The sequence below is a fragment of the Pungitius pungitius genome, chromosome 3 (assembly GCF_949316345.1).
Source record: "Pungitius pungitius chromosome 3, fPunPun2.1, whole genome shotgun sequence".
Lineage (NCBI taxonomy): Eukaryota > Metazoa > Chordata > Actinopteri > Perciformes > Gasterosteidae > Pungitius > Pungitius pungitius.
In genome coordinates this window covers 19938174-19951510 of record NC_084902.1, presented here as the reverse complement: position 1 = coordinate 19951510, position 13337 = coordinate 19938174, and the positions used below count along the sequence as shown (strand labels likewise).

Here is a 13337-nt window from a genome sequence, read left to right as displayed (position 1 = left end):
AGTGAAGTTCATAATGCACACTGGTTTCAAGGGAACATAAGCAGTGTTTCCCATAGCATTATGCAGCCACCTCATCCCCCATCAGTCAATCCATCCATAACACCCTCCACCCCCGCCCAAACCGTTAACCTTGGGGGAAATAGTGTCCTTAATCAAAATGTTAAGCACAGAGGTTTTTAGTTGAGCAAGGGTTGGCATGGACCGACAAAGATACCAAGAGCCAAACCATGACATGAACAATATGCAGAGCGGGGTGATTTACAGGGGCACTGAAGATCCTCATCAGGTGCCTTTGAGCCTCCTCGGTGGGACTGAGCGGTTCCTCCTACAGGTCAAAGCAGCAACACATCAGCACTAAGCCCACAAACAAGGCCATTTATTATACACCAGCACAACGTGTGGACTAATCAAAGTGTCCCAACTCCTACAGGAGACACTGTCCTGTCGCCATGGAACTGGAAAAGAGGATGTTAATACAACACTCCTAAGGCAAAAGGTAGTTCAAGAACTACTGGTGTCTCTAACAATAAACTATTTGCTATTTTGACAGCCAATTCAAGTTGGTTAGACAAATTAGTAGAGTAGTAGAATATGTTACAAGAAGAAAGTCAACAAATGTTTTCTTTCTGCACAAAAGTATGGTCAGGACGTCAGCAAATACACCCTTTGCCTCAACTGCCACTGTTGCCCTGGAGCAAGGCATTGAGCAATGCAAGAATTGTAAAATAAAATGACCAGAGCCCAGAAACAAAAGACAAACATAAAAACTCAAGACAAAAAGCCTAGTCACAGAATGCCAGGCACAACTTGGCCTCAAGTGTATATTTTGGATGTTAAAACCCCAGCTAATGTTCCGCTTTATTATATTGGGCGGCATGCTTCAAAATGCTTCTAAAAACCTGCCGCGCAATGGTTAGACACACATTACATGTCATTTAACTGACGCTTTTATCCAAAGTGACTTACACAATAAGTGCATTTCAACCATAAGTATACGACACTCAAAAGAACAAAAAACAAGAAGTACAATTTGATTAAATAAGCCGATTTACAACTTGCTTTAGATAAGAGCCATTATAAGTGCAATTTAAGTGCCACAATTTGTTAGTCTTTTTAGTCAAGGTATAGTCTGAAGACGTGTGTCTTTAGTTTGCAGCGGAAGATGTGAAGGCTCTCTGCCATCCTGATGTCATCAGAGAGCTCATTTCGCAATTTCAGAGCCAGGACAGCAAAGAGTCGTGACATGAGTCGACACATGGAAGCTATACACTCACCGGCCACTTTATTAGGTACACCTGTCCAACTGCTCGTTAACACTTAATTTCTAAGCAGCCAATCACATGGCGGCAACTCAGTGCATTTAGGCATGTAGACATTGTCAAGACAATCTCCTGCAGTTCAAACCGAGCATCAGTATGGGGAAGAAAGGTGATTTGAGTGACTTTGAACGTGGCATGATTGTTGGTGCCAGAAGGGCTGGTCTGAGTATTTCAGAAACTGCTAATCTACTGGGATTTTCACGCACATCTCTAGGGTTTACAGAGAATGGTCCGAAAAAGAAAAAACATCCAGTGAGCGGCAGTTCTGTGGGCGGAAATGCCTTGTTGATGCCAGAGGTCAGAGGAGAATGGCCAGACTGGTTCGAGCTGATAGAAGGGCAACAGTGACTCAAATAACCACCCGTTACAACCAAGGTGGGCATAAGAGCATCTCTGAACGCACAGTACGTCGAACTTTGAGGCAGATGGGCTACAGCAGCAGAAGACCACACCGGGTGCCACTCCTTTCAGCTAAGAACAGGAAACTGAGGCTACAATTTGCACAAGCTCATCGAAATTGGACAATAGAAGATTGGAAAAACGTTGCCTGGTCTGATGAGTCTCGATTTCTGCTGCGACATTCGGATGGTAGGGTCAGAATTTGGCGTCTACAACATGAAAGCATGGATCCATCCTGCCTTGTATCAACGGTTCAGGCTGGTGGTGGTGGTGTCATGGTGTGGGGAATATTTTCTTGGCACTCTTTGGGCCCCTTCGTACCAATTGAGCATCGTTGCAACGCCACAGCCTACCTGAGTATTGTTGCTGACCATGTCCATCCCTTTATGACCACAATGTACCCAACTTCTGATGGCTACTTTCAGCAGGATAAAGCGCCATGTCATAAAGCTGGAATCATCTCAGACTGGTTTCTTGAACATGACAATGAGTTCGCTGTACTCAAATGGCCTCCACAATCACCAGATCTCCATCCAATAGAGCATCTTTGGGATGTGGTGGAACGGGAGATTCGCATCATGGATGTGCAGCCGACAAATCTGCGGCAACTGTGTGATGCCATCATGTCAATATGGACCAAACTCCCTGAGGAATGCTTCCAGCACCTTGTTGAATCTATGCCACGAAGAATTGAGGCAGTTCTGAAGGCAAAAGGGGGTCCAACCCGTTACTAGCATGGGGTACCTAATAAAGTGGCCAGTGAGTGTAAGTCAAACATGCATCTCAAATGCTCATGCACTTTGCACACCAATGTCCCAAATGTTGACCAGACATGCAAGATGTGGACTGCATACCTCTTGCTGACTGACGGATGTTTGTTCAGTGGGAAGGTCTCCTCGAGGGGGAGTCAGTGCGCTCGGAGGGGGACGGGGAAAAGCAGGGCTCACAGGAGCTGGGAGTGGAGAGGGTGTAGGAGCAGGGAGGTGATGTAATGGAGGAGCGAGAGAGGTATTTTTTGGGGCCACTGGGGTGGCAAAAAGAGGACTTTTAGTGGTGTTTTTTTTCACATCACTTGGTTTGGGTGCAGGTGTAAAGCCCGGAGGTGGAGTCAAAAGTGAGGGCTTAGGAGCTGGGATAAAGCCAACGACTGGTGGGAGAGACGTGGGTCTGGAATGAGCCGGTTTAGATGACCTTGGAGCGGAGTGCTCAGCAGCTGAGCCACCCGGGTGCACAGCCACCATAGGAGGTTTGGCTTCCTGAACACCTCCACCGGAGCTTGTAGGTTTGTGACTGACCTCATGTGGCTGCAGGTTGGTTTTATCTTCTTTCTTTTCCTCTGGCTCAGCAACTTTTTCCGCTGTCTGCCCGTTCTTCTTCGCGATCTCTACCTTCTCTGGCCAGTCATCCCTCAAAAGTCTGGGCCGAGGCTCCCTGGTCCTGCCTCTTACCATGAGGTTTGTCAACCCCTGTGAAATGTCATCTTTGTCCTCCGTTTTGATGACGTCATGTTTAAAGGAGAACACTGCCATCGGGGGGGCCTTCAACACAGCGGGCCTGGTCGCTTGGGGAGCTTTGTATGACGGTGGGTTTGGCCCAGTGGGCTCGTCCTCTTCTGTGGGCAGGACCTTCCTGACGACTCGGCGGACCACCTTCACTATTTTTTTCCCTGTCTGACCCTTGTCTTCTGAGTTTGTCTGGTTGGTGCTGGTATCACCATTGACCAGACTTTTGCTCATCGTGCCATTTTGCTCTCGCTTAGTGTTCAGAGCTGGCTCTGGGCTTAAAGGGGCCGGTGGTGGTTCAGGGCTCCTAAATTGCTCAGGCACCTTTGATGGTGGTTTAGGGCTTTTTAAGTGCTCAGGCACTTTAACAGGGGTCCTGACTTTTGGTGGAGAGGGACTTCGGACCCGGGCGACCGACTCCGTTGGGGAAACGGATGGGGGGCTTGTTGCCCGGAACAATCCCCTGCCAGGGTCTAGAGCTGGCACTGACTTGGACCGGCTGGGCAGTCCTTCACTGTCTGACTACTCGTAAAGAGGAGAGAGGAGGTGTAAGGACATAAATGAGGAAGGAAGATCCAAGCACCACATCCCTATCTCTAAATAACAATTAATTAGCTGCTTATAGTTCATGTGAGATGTTATAGATGGAGAACCCTCCATCAATTGTTAAGTCCTGCAAAGTTCCTCACTTAACTCTTGAGAAACATGTTCCTAAATGAAGGAAGCAGAGGAGCCTTCTAAACCATTTTAGGCTAATAGGCCAATTGTCAATCTCATCAGTACGCACCTGCTCATGCACTGGATTGGGTTTTGTATGTAAAGAATCCCACATGAAACATTATGAATAATAGGTTCTCAATAGGACTAGTTGTGAGCACGGCCCGAAGCTTTATCAGCAATGTCTGTGAATCATTTTCTACCAATAATGTAAACACACACTCAATACAGCCTGAAAGCCTTTTTTGTCTCCACATAACACCTGGATAAAAAGACGGCTCCAACATTAGTACGCTGACGAGGACAAACATATAATTGGCGGCAGAGACTACAGTATTTACTTACACTTTGGCTTCTTGGTTTGTTATCTTCTTTGATCTAAATGTGTCAAAAACAACTAGATCAAAATCTGAACACTCGGTGAAGTGGCTGTCTGTTGCACGCCGTGCAAGCCTCAAAACATGCTCTGTGTTGTTCTGCTCTTTTGCATAAAAATTATTTTTTTACAGCAGCATATTTCTCTAGATACACACACTCGTCGTCCTACTTCATCAAATGAAACTTGTTTCCCCACTACAAGTGAAGTTTCCAGCAAATGACAAAAAGTGGTACACAGCCACAGCTACTGCTTGTGCTACAACAACAAGTAATACAAAGAGTGAAAACCATCACATTCTTAGCGTGATGCAAGCAAAGGCCACACACATCTTAATACGCGTAGTAAAGCATCGTAACAAAGAATGGTTTGTCCAAATGTCCAAATGAAACTTCCCTTTTGCTCCCAGAAGGAGAAGCGAGATGAGAATGCCATGTTGGCTGATCTGCTGTCATGGGCTGCAATGGATGAGATGAGAGCAGGAGGAAGAGGAGGCGGAGGTGAGCTAGGAGAGAAGGAATAGTGAGAACACAAGAGACAGATGAATAGGGGTCAGGATCTTCAGGCGCATAATCAGGATCATCTGATGTGGAAATGTAGGCAGAGCCACATTGAGTAGAAAGCAGAAGATTTGTGCAGGCTTTGAGGAATAAAAACGTCAAAGTACACTCAGAGTGCTGACATATTCTTAATACCTTAAGCCCTGGGGCCTATATAGGAAAATGATAATTATAATTTTAGGTGGAGAAAAACTAAAATAACAAATAGAAGTGTTTTCTTTAAACAAGCCAAACGCTTTGCCTCATCTACAGACTAAGTCCCTACTTGTTGACGTGATGTGCGAGGTTCTCAGCATATGGAAGTGATATGTCTGTGTGGGAGTGACGCTGATCAAACCCCTTTTCCCATCCTATGAGTGGGTACTGATGGATTTGATGTAATGTGATCAGGCCTCACGGTCCTTTGTTTAACTCACCATCAGAAGACATATAAATACATTTAGCACAAGAGAAATACAGGCAGCCTTCTGCTTGGTCTAACTTATTTAATACTAGAAAGTGGACAAAGCTGTTCTCTATCGGCCTTGGACTGGCGGCGCAGAGCGGTTCACTTTCCAAGTCTGGCTCTTATCACAGGTATCTGAATTAGAACGCTGACTAACAGGTTTATTTCTGGTTCGGACAGTGGTGCTGGAGGGAGGTGGGCCAGACTCCTCCCTCAGAGAGGGGCCAGCGAACAAAAATTTTAATCTAAGGAGAAAATGTTAGATTTAATCGGAAAGAACACATCACAAGCCAAGCTTTACAGTCATCATTCAAACAGCACTGTACCACCTATAGACACATTTAGCAGCAGGGACACTGTAGAGAGACCCTGGCTCAGATTTACTTATTTGATTAGAACTGGCTGATTAGCACCCCTGATGTTCCAGCTCTGTTCTCTCGCTTGGACTCCGGATGAGGGTCATCACAAGGGTTTGATTGAGAGACAAACTGCTTTATTTGCCATTCTGTGCGATCGATGCCATTTTGCTCAGGTCCTGTTTTACCAGTGACCCATGTTTGTTCTTCACAAAGCACATTAGAGGTGTACAAAGCCAATGGCAAGCTGACACATGTCCCACAGCAGGAAGCAGCAGCTCTCGACAGGTTCTGTCTGAGTTAGAGGTCTGACATGAAGCAGACCTACTATAAACCCAACCAAGCCGTACAAGCATAGAGTTATTCACAAAGAGGATGAGACCCAGTCCACCTATACAAGATAAGAAAACTCTTCAAATTGGACCTGATGAGAAATACTACTCTGGCTAATTTGGCCATTGACAAACATTTGTCTCCCCAACCGGCCACAACTCAGTGAATTATGAAGGGCTGAGCTCATCCTTACAATCACTAAGACAGTATTTTCACATATATCAAATGCAAAATAACAATAATAATCTAGTCCAATCAAAGACATTTCACAGAATGAAATGAGACCTAACTTCTGGGATCATTTGTAAGTTTAAAGTTTGAACACAAGATACTCACAGATGAACCAGCCCTGCTAGTATAATTGGTAATGTGAATGTCATTGGTATAAACACCTTTCCTTTCAAAGTCACAGAAACACATGCCTACCACAATACAGACCTGATCGTGGAGCCACAACAAAAGGCTCAGTGGGCTACATTAAAAAACACCTGGCACTAAGCATGTGCCTAACTTTTCAAATCAGCCAAGCTGCATCCCACACACTTCTACCGCTCTTGCTGCCTAAACTCAAGAGTAGGAAAAAGGAAACTATCACTACTATTCTAAAATGCTAAGATCCGTTGGATAGCCCAAGAACACCCCAGCTAACTAAAGTCAAAAGTAGTACCATGAACTGTGGCACCTCAAGGGCCCACGTTTCAATGGATCAAAGACCCCCGCTTCTAGTTCCAAGTTACCATACATTCATCCTTCTACCTGTTAGTGGAGACCACAGCTCCCGTATCCAGCTGGTTCCCACAGTCCACGATCAAATGGAAAAAAGGTAGTTAAGGAGGGGAGAGCAAATCGCTGGGGACTCGAAGAAAGTGAAGGAGAGGAGGAGCACGCCGATAGGCTAGCTATTCCTGACAGACGACAGACAAGAGATGTGGGGACAGCTGTGATACGGGGGTGTTGAGCAGGGGTAAAAATAGGACCCCCCTCCCCCTCCCCCCTTCAGCCACTCTACAGTCCAAAAGAACAGCCACGCATACTGCTGCAGTTGCTGTCATCTCAGCTGCTCCTGTGTGTGTGTGTGTACATGTGCGTTTCATGCGCGTAATGAAACGTAGCTCAGGGTGCCTCAATGGGATGGAGAACCTACTGGCTACTAATGCTCCTATTTTAGATGGGTTGTCATCTTCAAGGTTGGACTTAAAAGATGACATCATGGTGCGTTCAGGGGCCAATCTGACTCCACAGTGGGATACTGGGGTTTGTTTACATATGGAACCAGTGGTCTAAAAAAATCCCCAGCCAAGCATACTTTTTACTCCAAATCATGGACTATAACATAATCATTTTTTTGTGTCCTGTATACCTTTGTTTCAGTGCATTTAATTGAGATAACAAGGTAATATGTTGAATACTTTCAACACATAGACCAGCTTATGAGTAACAGACCTGTGTCTTCGTCAGCAGCAGAGGAAGTTAGTAACAGCTGAACGTAGACTTCAGTTTACGGTTTATATTACAGTGCCATCAACCTCAATTCGGAAGAAATTGTATCGGATAAAAGTGAATTATGGTGTTATCGTGTTGTGTTCAATCGTAAAAAAACACTTAAATTAAAGCTTCAAGCAGCGATGAACGGGCCTTTGCCTTCCCTTACATGTTGGGGGGGCAGGGGTCAGCCGGACATGCAGTCAAAAAGAGAATAAAACAATGCTGGGTGTAGTATTCAAACCCAAGGGTGTGGCTTTGTAAACGGAATACCCCACCACTAGGCTATTTGCCTTGCTGTAAAAGACCTGCAAAAAGTAAATAAAATATCTAGGATCGCCTCCATTTACTCAAGGCAAAGAACGGGAGCTGATAACACAAGTATTAACTTGTGAACTACACGCCTTTTTGACTGAGTAGAGATCTAGCAGATATATTTTGCAACAAGGTTACCAGATTTTAAACTTATAGGACAACATGGTTGGCTTCCTGAAAAGAACAGAGCTGTGGACAGGTGATTGCACAGATATCTGCTTTTACCAAGTGGATCAGGTGTATCACCTCGGGCACTGACATAACCTTTCAAGAGTTGTAGAGTTTGCCAAGTCACCGAAATATCTGCTTGAACTTTCTTGCGAAGACCACGTTGTCACACCAACAAAGTTTTTTCAAAAACTCCCAATATCCATGATGAACTGTCAAAGTCTTAAGGCTTATCTGCCCAAATTTGAGGTTGATCAGACAAAAAGGCTACGAGTAGCTCATTAAAAGTGTAAAACTTTTTAATTTCCCTTTAACAATAGGTGGCGCTATAAATTTTGGAAAATCACAGTATGGGAATACTTTAAGGCCTACACTAGGATCATGAATTAGAAATTCCCTGCATGTTCCCAGGGTAAATGTATTTTAGTCACTTCCTACTCATTAAATCTGCCAATACCAAGACTATTTCATCAAGACATATAATCTCAGATGGATACGAAAAAGAAAAATTGAGAAACTGCATCCATCAAACAATTGATAAATGATTCATGGATGAACTCATTGTTTAGACACAGGCAGAAGATGCAGTGCAGGAAGGAACAACATTAGACGATATAATATGCAATAATGCATCCTTAAATGATGATACCAACAAGAAGTAGTTTCATAAAAGTAGTTTAACTTTTAATCAGTAACATACATATAAATGTAATACTTAAACCTCTCTCTGTCACGAGAGATAAGCCAAACATTTCTTTCCACCACAACTTTCAAATGTGGTCTAGAATTGACTTTGAACTTTTAAAATGGCTGCTTTTTTAAACTTGAACGAAAGACACCAGATAAACAAGGAAGCTGTGATGAGTTTGAACCGGAGCAGGCCCACTGGAAATCTCCATCAGACTTTGGGTTTACAGGGATCCTGAGTGTTTCACTTAAATCTTTTTTTGTTCCTTCCAGCTAATGCTAATCCCAAAAGACAGGTTTGTGTGGTTGTTTCTGAATGTCTGCAGGAACTAGATACTATTCTGCGTCCCATCTACTGCTAACATACCTGAACAAGTGGTCCAAACATTATTCGGTGGTTCGATCTGTCACTTCAGGTACCTCAGCCGGCTGCTCATTCAACCTGACTAAAACTGTCTCTCCTTTGGTCCATGCTACAGACTCTGACACTTGCATGTCTACGTGTGTGCGTTGAAAGTTGCATCGTCTTCCTGTGTGAAACTGTTCTGTGCCTCAGAGCAAAGGAAAGCAGAAGCAGATATAATACGCAGGCTTCCCTCAGCGCTGTGTCTAGATCAAAGGTCTTCAACTAAAATGACTCTGTTAGAGAAAATTTCAAAGGTCCAGAAGACTACTTAGTGTGATCAAATAGAGAAATAGAGGAATAGAGTTGTATCAACATTAGCATGTAGTCAATACACGACTAACAAATCAAATGAATGTGGAGGAGCTCATTGTGCCTCATGATGGCGTTGTAAGCATACGAGACACTGGTTAAGTGCTGCAGTGGGAAGTATTAACAGAAACGAGTCTGTCCATTATGGATTAAATGCTCTACTTTCGCTGTCCATTTTCTTTCTACCGTCTCTTTAATTGTAATTTGCGGCTACTTCTCTCGTCTGTTCGCAGTATGGAGACGTTATTGACGTGCCTGGAATGCAAAGACTGGATTGGTCTAGTAGTATGACATGGAAAGGTTTTAACTCGATTGCAATTGGTCTGTGCTTTATGCCACTACGGTAAAGACAACCGAAGCTGCGCAATTGGAAAGTGCGCTGGACACGTTAAAAATCACAACCGTCTTTTTTTATCTTGTGGTCCGGGTGGGGCGGCTTCTGGGTCTGGATCCGGACTGATCTGCCAGTTAGTGACCTCTGGTCTAGATAATAATAAAACAGCTTGACTTAATCTTGACTCTTAAAACTATGGGAGCTCAATAAAAACAACCTCGTAGTAAAATAGATTCTCATATTAGTAAACAGATGTACAGGGCTCAAAACTACCTTTTAAAGCGGTTTGGACCTTTCAATAAGAACTGTTACTTAGAGCAGGAGTCTCTCTGATGCACCAGTTCAACTGTCACTGTCACTGCATTGGTTTTCCCTCACAGGGTCTGAAACATTGGTACATGTAGCTGGGTGATTTTAAGTCAACACAATACCTTTAGTGAAGGTTGAGGTTTTGGTTGAATACTGAATAAGTCAACGTTGTGTCAGTTGCAGTTTTGCTCATTGTACCTCCCCCGAAAACGTGCAGAGGGAACACAATATACTCAGATAAGTTGGCAACGTGTAGGAATATGATTTGTAAGAGTTAGGGTTGAATAAGAGTTTGTGTCACTGTGTCCCTACTAAAGCAAATTCAATCCACTCCACCACACAAGGATACGTCTACACCTCTGATTTAGGACCACACGGGGGAGCCAGAGCACCAGCCAACACTGTATAAGCTTTCAGGAGTCCACTTCCCACACAAAGCCTCCATTATTTCCTTTCCACTGGCATGATATTGTAGGGTGGAACTGTAAAGTGATTAAGATAAAGTACAAGCAAACCGAGCAGCTTTAGTTCAGCTGACAGGAGTGTGAGGAGGGGAATGACAAGCAGGGCTGTCTAAAGAGTGTAGACGAAGAAGCGGGTGAAGTAAGAGGGGTGAGATGAGAATTGCGGTGACTACAACTGTAAGGTAGAGCATCATGTGCACCAGAAATGAGAATCCATTTCAATATACAGTAACTTGTAACAAAACTACATTCCATAACTATGTTGTTCAGGTTTAAAAGATCAGCTGAAGATCCATACAGAAGACATGGCCTGGTCGGGTCAGACTACAGAGGCACAAAGAAGTTCCTCTGAAGCTGGGATGTCTTTATTCACTGCTACAATCATTAAAAACTCACCCATCATGAGTAGACATCCACTACACTGAGCGACACAGGTTTTACATAGAAACCTACAGCAGTTGAAATAAGCATTGAACACATCACCATTTTTATCAGTAAACATATTTCAAAAGGAGCTATTGACATGAACTTTTCACCAGATGTTAGTACATCCATACAAATAAACCAAAACAAAGAAGTTGAGGAATAAAGTTATGTGTAATAATGTGAAATGACACAGGAAAAAAGTATGAACACGCTTACTGATATTTATTCAATACTATGTTCAAACGCCTCTTTTGGTAATGACAGCTTCAAGACACCTCCTGTATGGAGAAACTAGTCGCATGCATTGCTCTGGTGTGATTTTGGCCCATTCTTCCACACAAAGAGTCTTCAAATCTTGAAGGTTCTGTGGGCCTCTTCTATGAATCTTGATCGTCAGTTCTTTCCATAGATTTTCAATGGGATTTAAGTCAGGTGATTGGCTGGGCCATTCTAGCAGCTTTATTTTCTTTCTTTGAAACTAGATGAAATTTTCCTTCCTTTGGGATCATTGTCTTGCTGAAATGTCCACCCTCGTTTCATCTTCATCATCCTGGTAGATGGCGGCAGACGTATGTCAAGAATGTCTCTGTAAATTTGCCCATTCATCCTTCCTTCAATTATGTGAGGTTTGCCAGTACCGTTTTCTGAAAAGCAGCCCCACATCATGATGTTCCCACCTCCAAACACTGTAGGTATGGTGTCTTTCGGGTGATATGCAGTACCATTTTTCCTCCAAACATGGCGTGTATTATGGCATTCAAACAGTTCAATTTTGCGCTCATTCGACCACACTACATTCTCTCAGTATTTCAATGGCTTTTCCAAATGTTTTACAGCAAACGTCCTTCTCCCTGTACACCAACAACTGCACCTCCAGTCACCAGTCCGTCAAGCTCCTGAAGTTCGCGGATGACACCACCCTCATTGAACTTGTCTCTGGTGGGATGAGTCTGCCTACAGGTGGACTCTGACCACCTGGTGACGTGGTGCAGGCAGAACAACCTGGAGCTCAACGCCCTGAAGACAGGGGAGATGGTTGTGGACGTCAGAAAGAACGCAGCTCCATCATCACCCAGGACCTCAAGTGGGAGCTGAACATCAGCTGACTGACTCTCACTCCCATGTACACGTAAATGTTTTTCCCGATTCCTGATTTAAACAAGCTTCAACATGCTTTTTTTTCCAGCAATGGAGTCTTGCGTGGTGACCGTGCATACAGTCCATTGCGGTGGAGCATTATTTACTGTTTTCTGAGACAATAGTACCTGCTATTTGCGGGTGTTTTTGAAGCTCTCCACAAGTGGTCCTTGGCTCTTGGACAACTCTTCTGATTATTCTTTTCACTCCTCTATCAGAAATCTTGCGAGGAGCACCTGGTCGAATTTTCTTTATAGTGGAATGATTGTCTTTCCACTTCCGTATAATGGCCCCAACAGTGCTCACTGGAACATTCAGAAGCTTAGAAATGCACCTGTAATCAATGCCATTGTGTTTTGCAACAATTAGGTTGCAAAGGTCTTGAGACAGCTCTTTGCTTTTACCCATCATGGGATGTGTCTTGTGTGACACCTTGGCAATGAAACCTCTTTGTAGGCAATCAGTTGGGACTGAACCAGCTGATATTAATTTGCACTGACATGGGTCTGGATTGCTTTTTAATTACTGATTTAATTTAATTACTGTTTTCAGCTGTTGTCTTAGCTTTCCATTCCTTTTTGCACCTCCCCTTCTTCATGTGTTCAATACGTTTTCCCTGTGTTATTTCACATTATTACACTAATTAAACTATTTCTGAACATATTGTTTTAGTTTCTTTGTATGTATGTATGTATTACTTGGGTTGTTACCAACATCTGGTGAAAATGTCATGTCAATAGCTCCTTTGGAAATATATTTACTGAGAAAAATGGTGACATGTTCAATACTTATTTCACCCGCTGTACATAAGTTGTGGCATATTTCCATATGACTTCAGGAAGCTGGCCATGTCTTGACCACACCCACAACAAGTCTTAAGTGAGATAGTAATCAGTGCGGAAATAGTTAGATGTAAGCCTTTTAGAGAGAGACTTGTCTTAACAGGCTGACTAGAAGCAGGCCTCTCCCTCTAGGTCTCACTCAGGCATTTGTGGAATCTACTTTGGAACAAATAGGCCACTTCCTGACCCTTTCCCCCAGGATTTACTTTCGGGAGGAACAGGGTTCTGTAGCTAGAAGCAGGAAGTGGATGTCTGTGAATATATTTGATAAAACTTCTTTAAAACTTCTACACATGGACTGTGTAAGGGTGTCATACATAAAGGTCTTGGGTCCAATGAAAAGCCTGCCGTCTTTTAAGGCCATTTCCAGGCAGACCTAAGAACAGCATCCTAACACCAGCACCCTTTCCCTCTTGGTTGAGTGAGCCAGTGTGTTTGCACAGATAACTGG

General features: G+C 43.7%; 1 protein-coding gene across 10 annotated transcripts in view; it reads right to left on the bottom strand.

Annotated features, from left to right (window-relative positions):
* Positions 1-13337, bottom strand: part of myo18ab (myosin XVIIIA b) — a 108548-nt gene that overhangs the window by 79357 nt on the left and 15854 nt on the right. For 2 of the 10 annotated variants that reach the window (XM_062561302.1, XM_062561304.1), the window contains exons 1-5: positions 6764-6911; positions 4712-4818; positions 4283-4317; positions 2573-3742; positions 263-325 (exon numbers count right to left, since the gene is read on the bottom strand). The exons of 3 other annotated variants lie outside the window; for them this stretch is intronic. In XM_062561302.1, the coding sequence (XP_062417286.1) occupies positions 263-325; positions 2573-3742; positions 4283-4317; positions 4712-4748 (1305 nt within the window). In that variant the 5' untranslated portion in view covers positions 4749-4818; positions 6764-6911. Of the gene's footprint in view, positions 1-262; positions 326-2572; positions 3743-4282; positions 4318-4711; positions 4819-6763; positions 6912-13337 lie in introns of those variants that run through there. 5 more of the 10 variants (XM_062561309.1, XM_062561310.1, XM_062561305.1 and 2 more) reach the window with 3 other exon arrangements.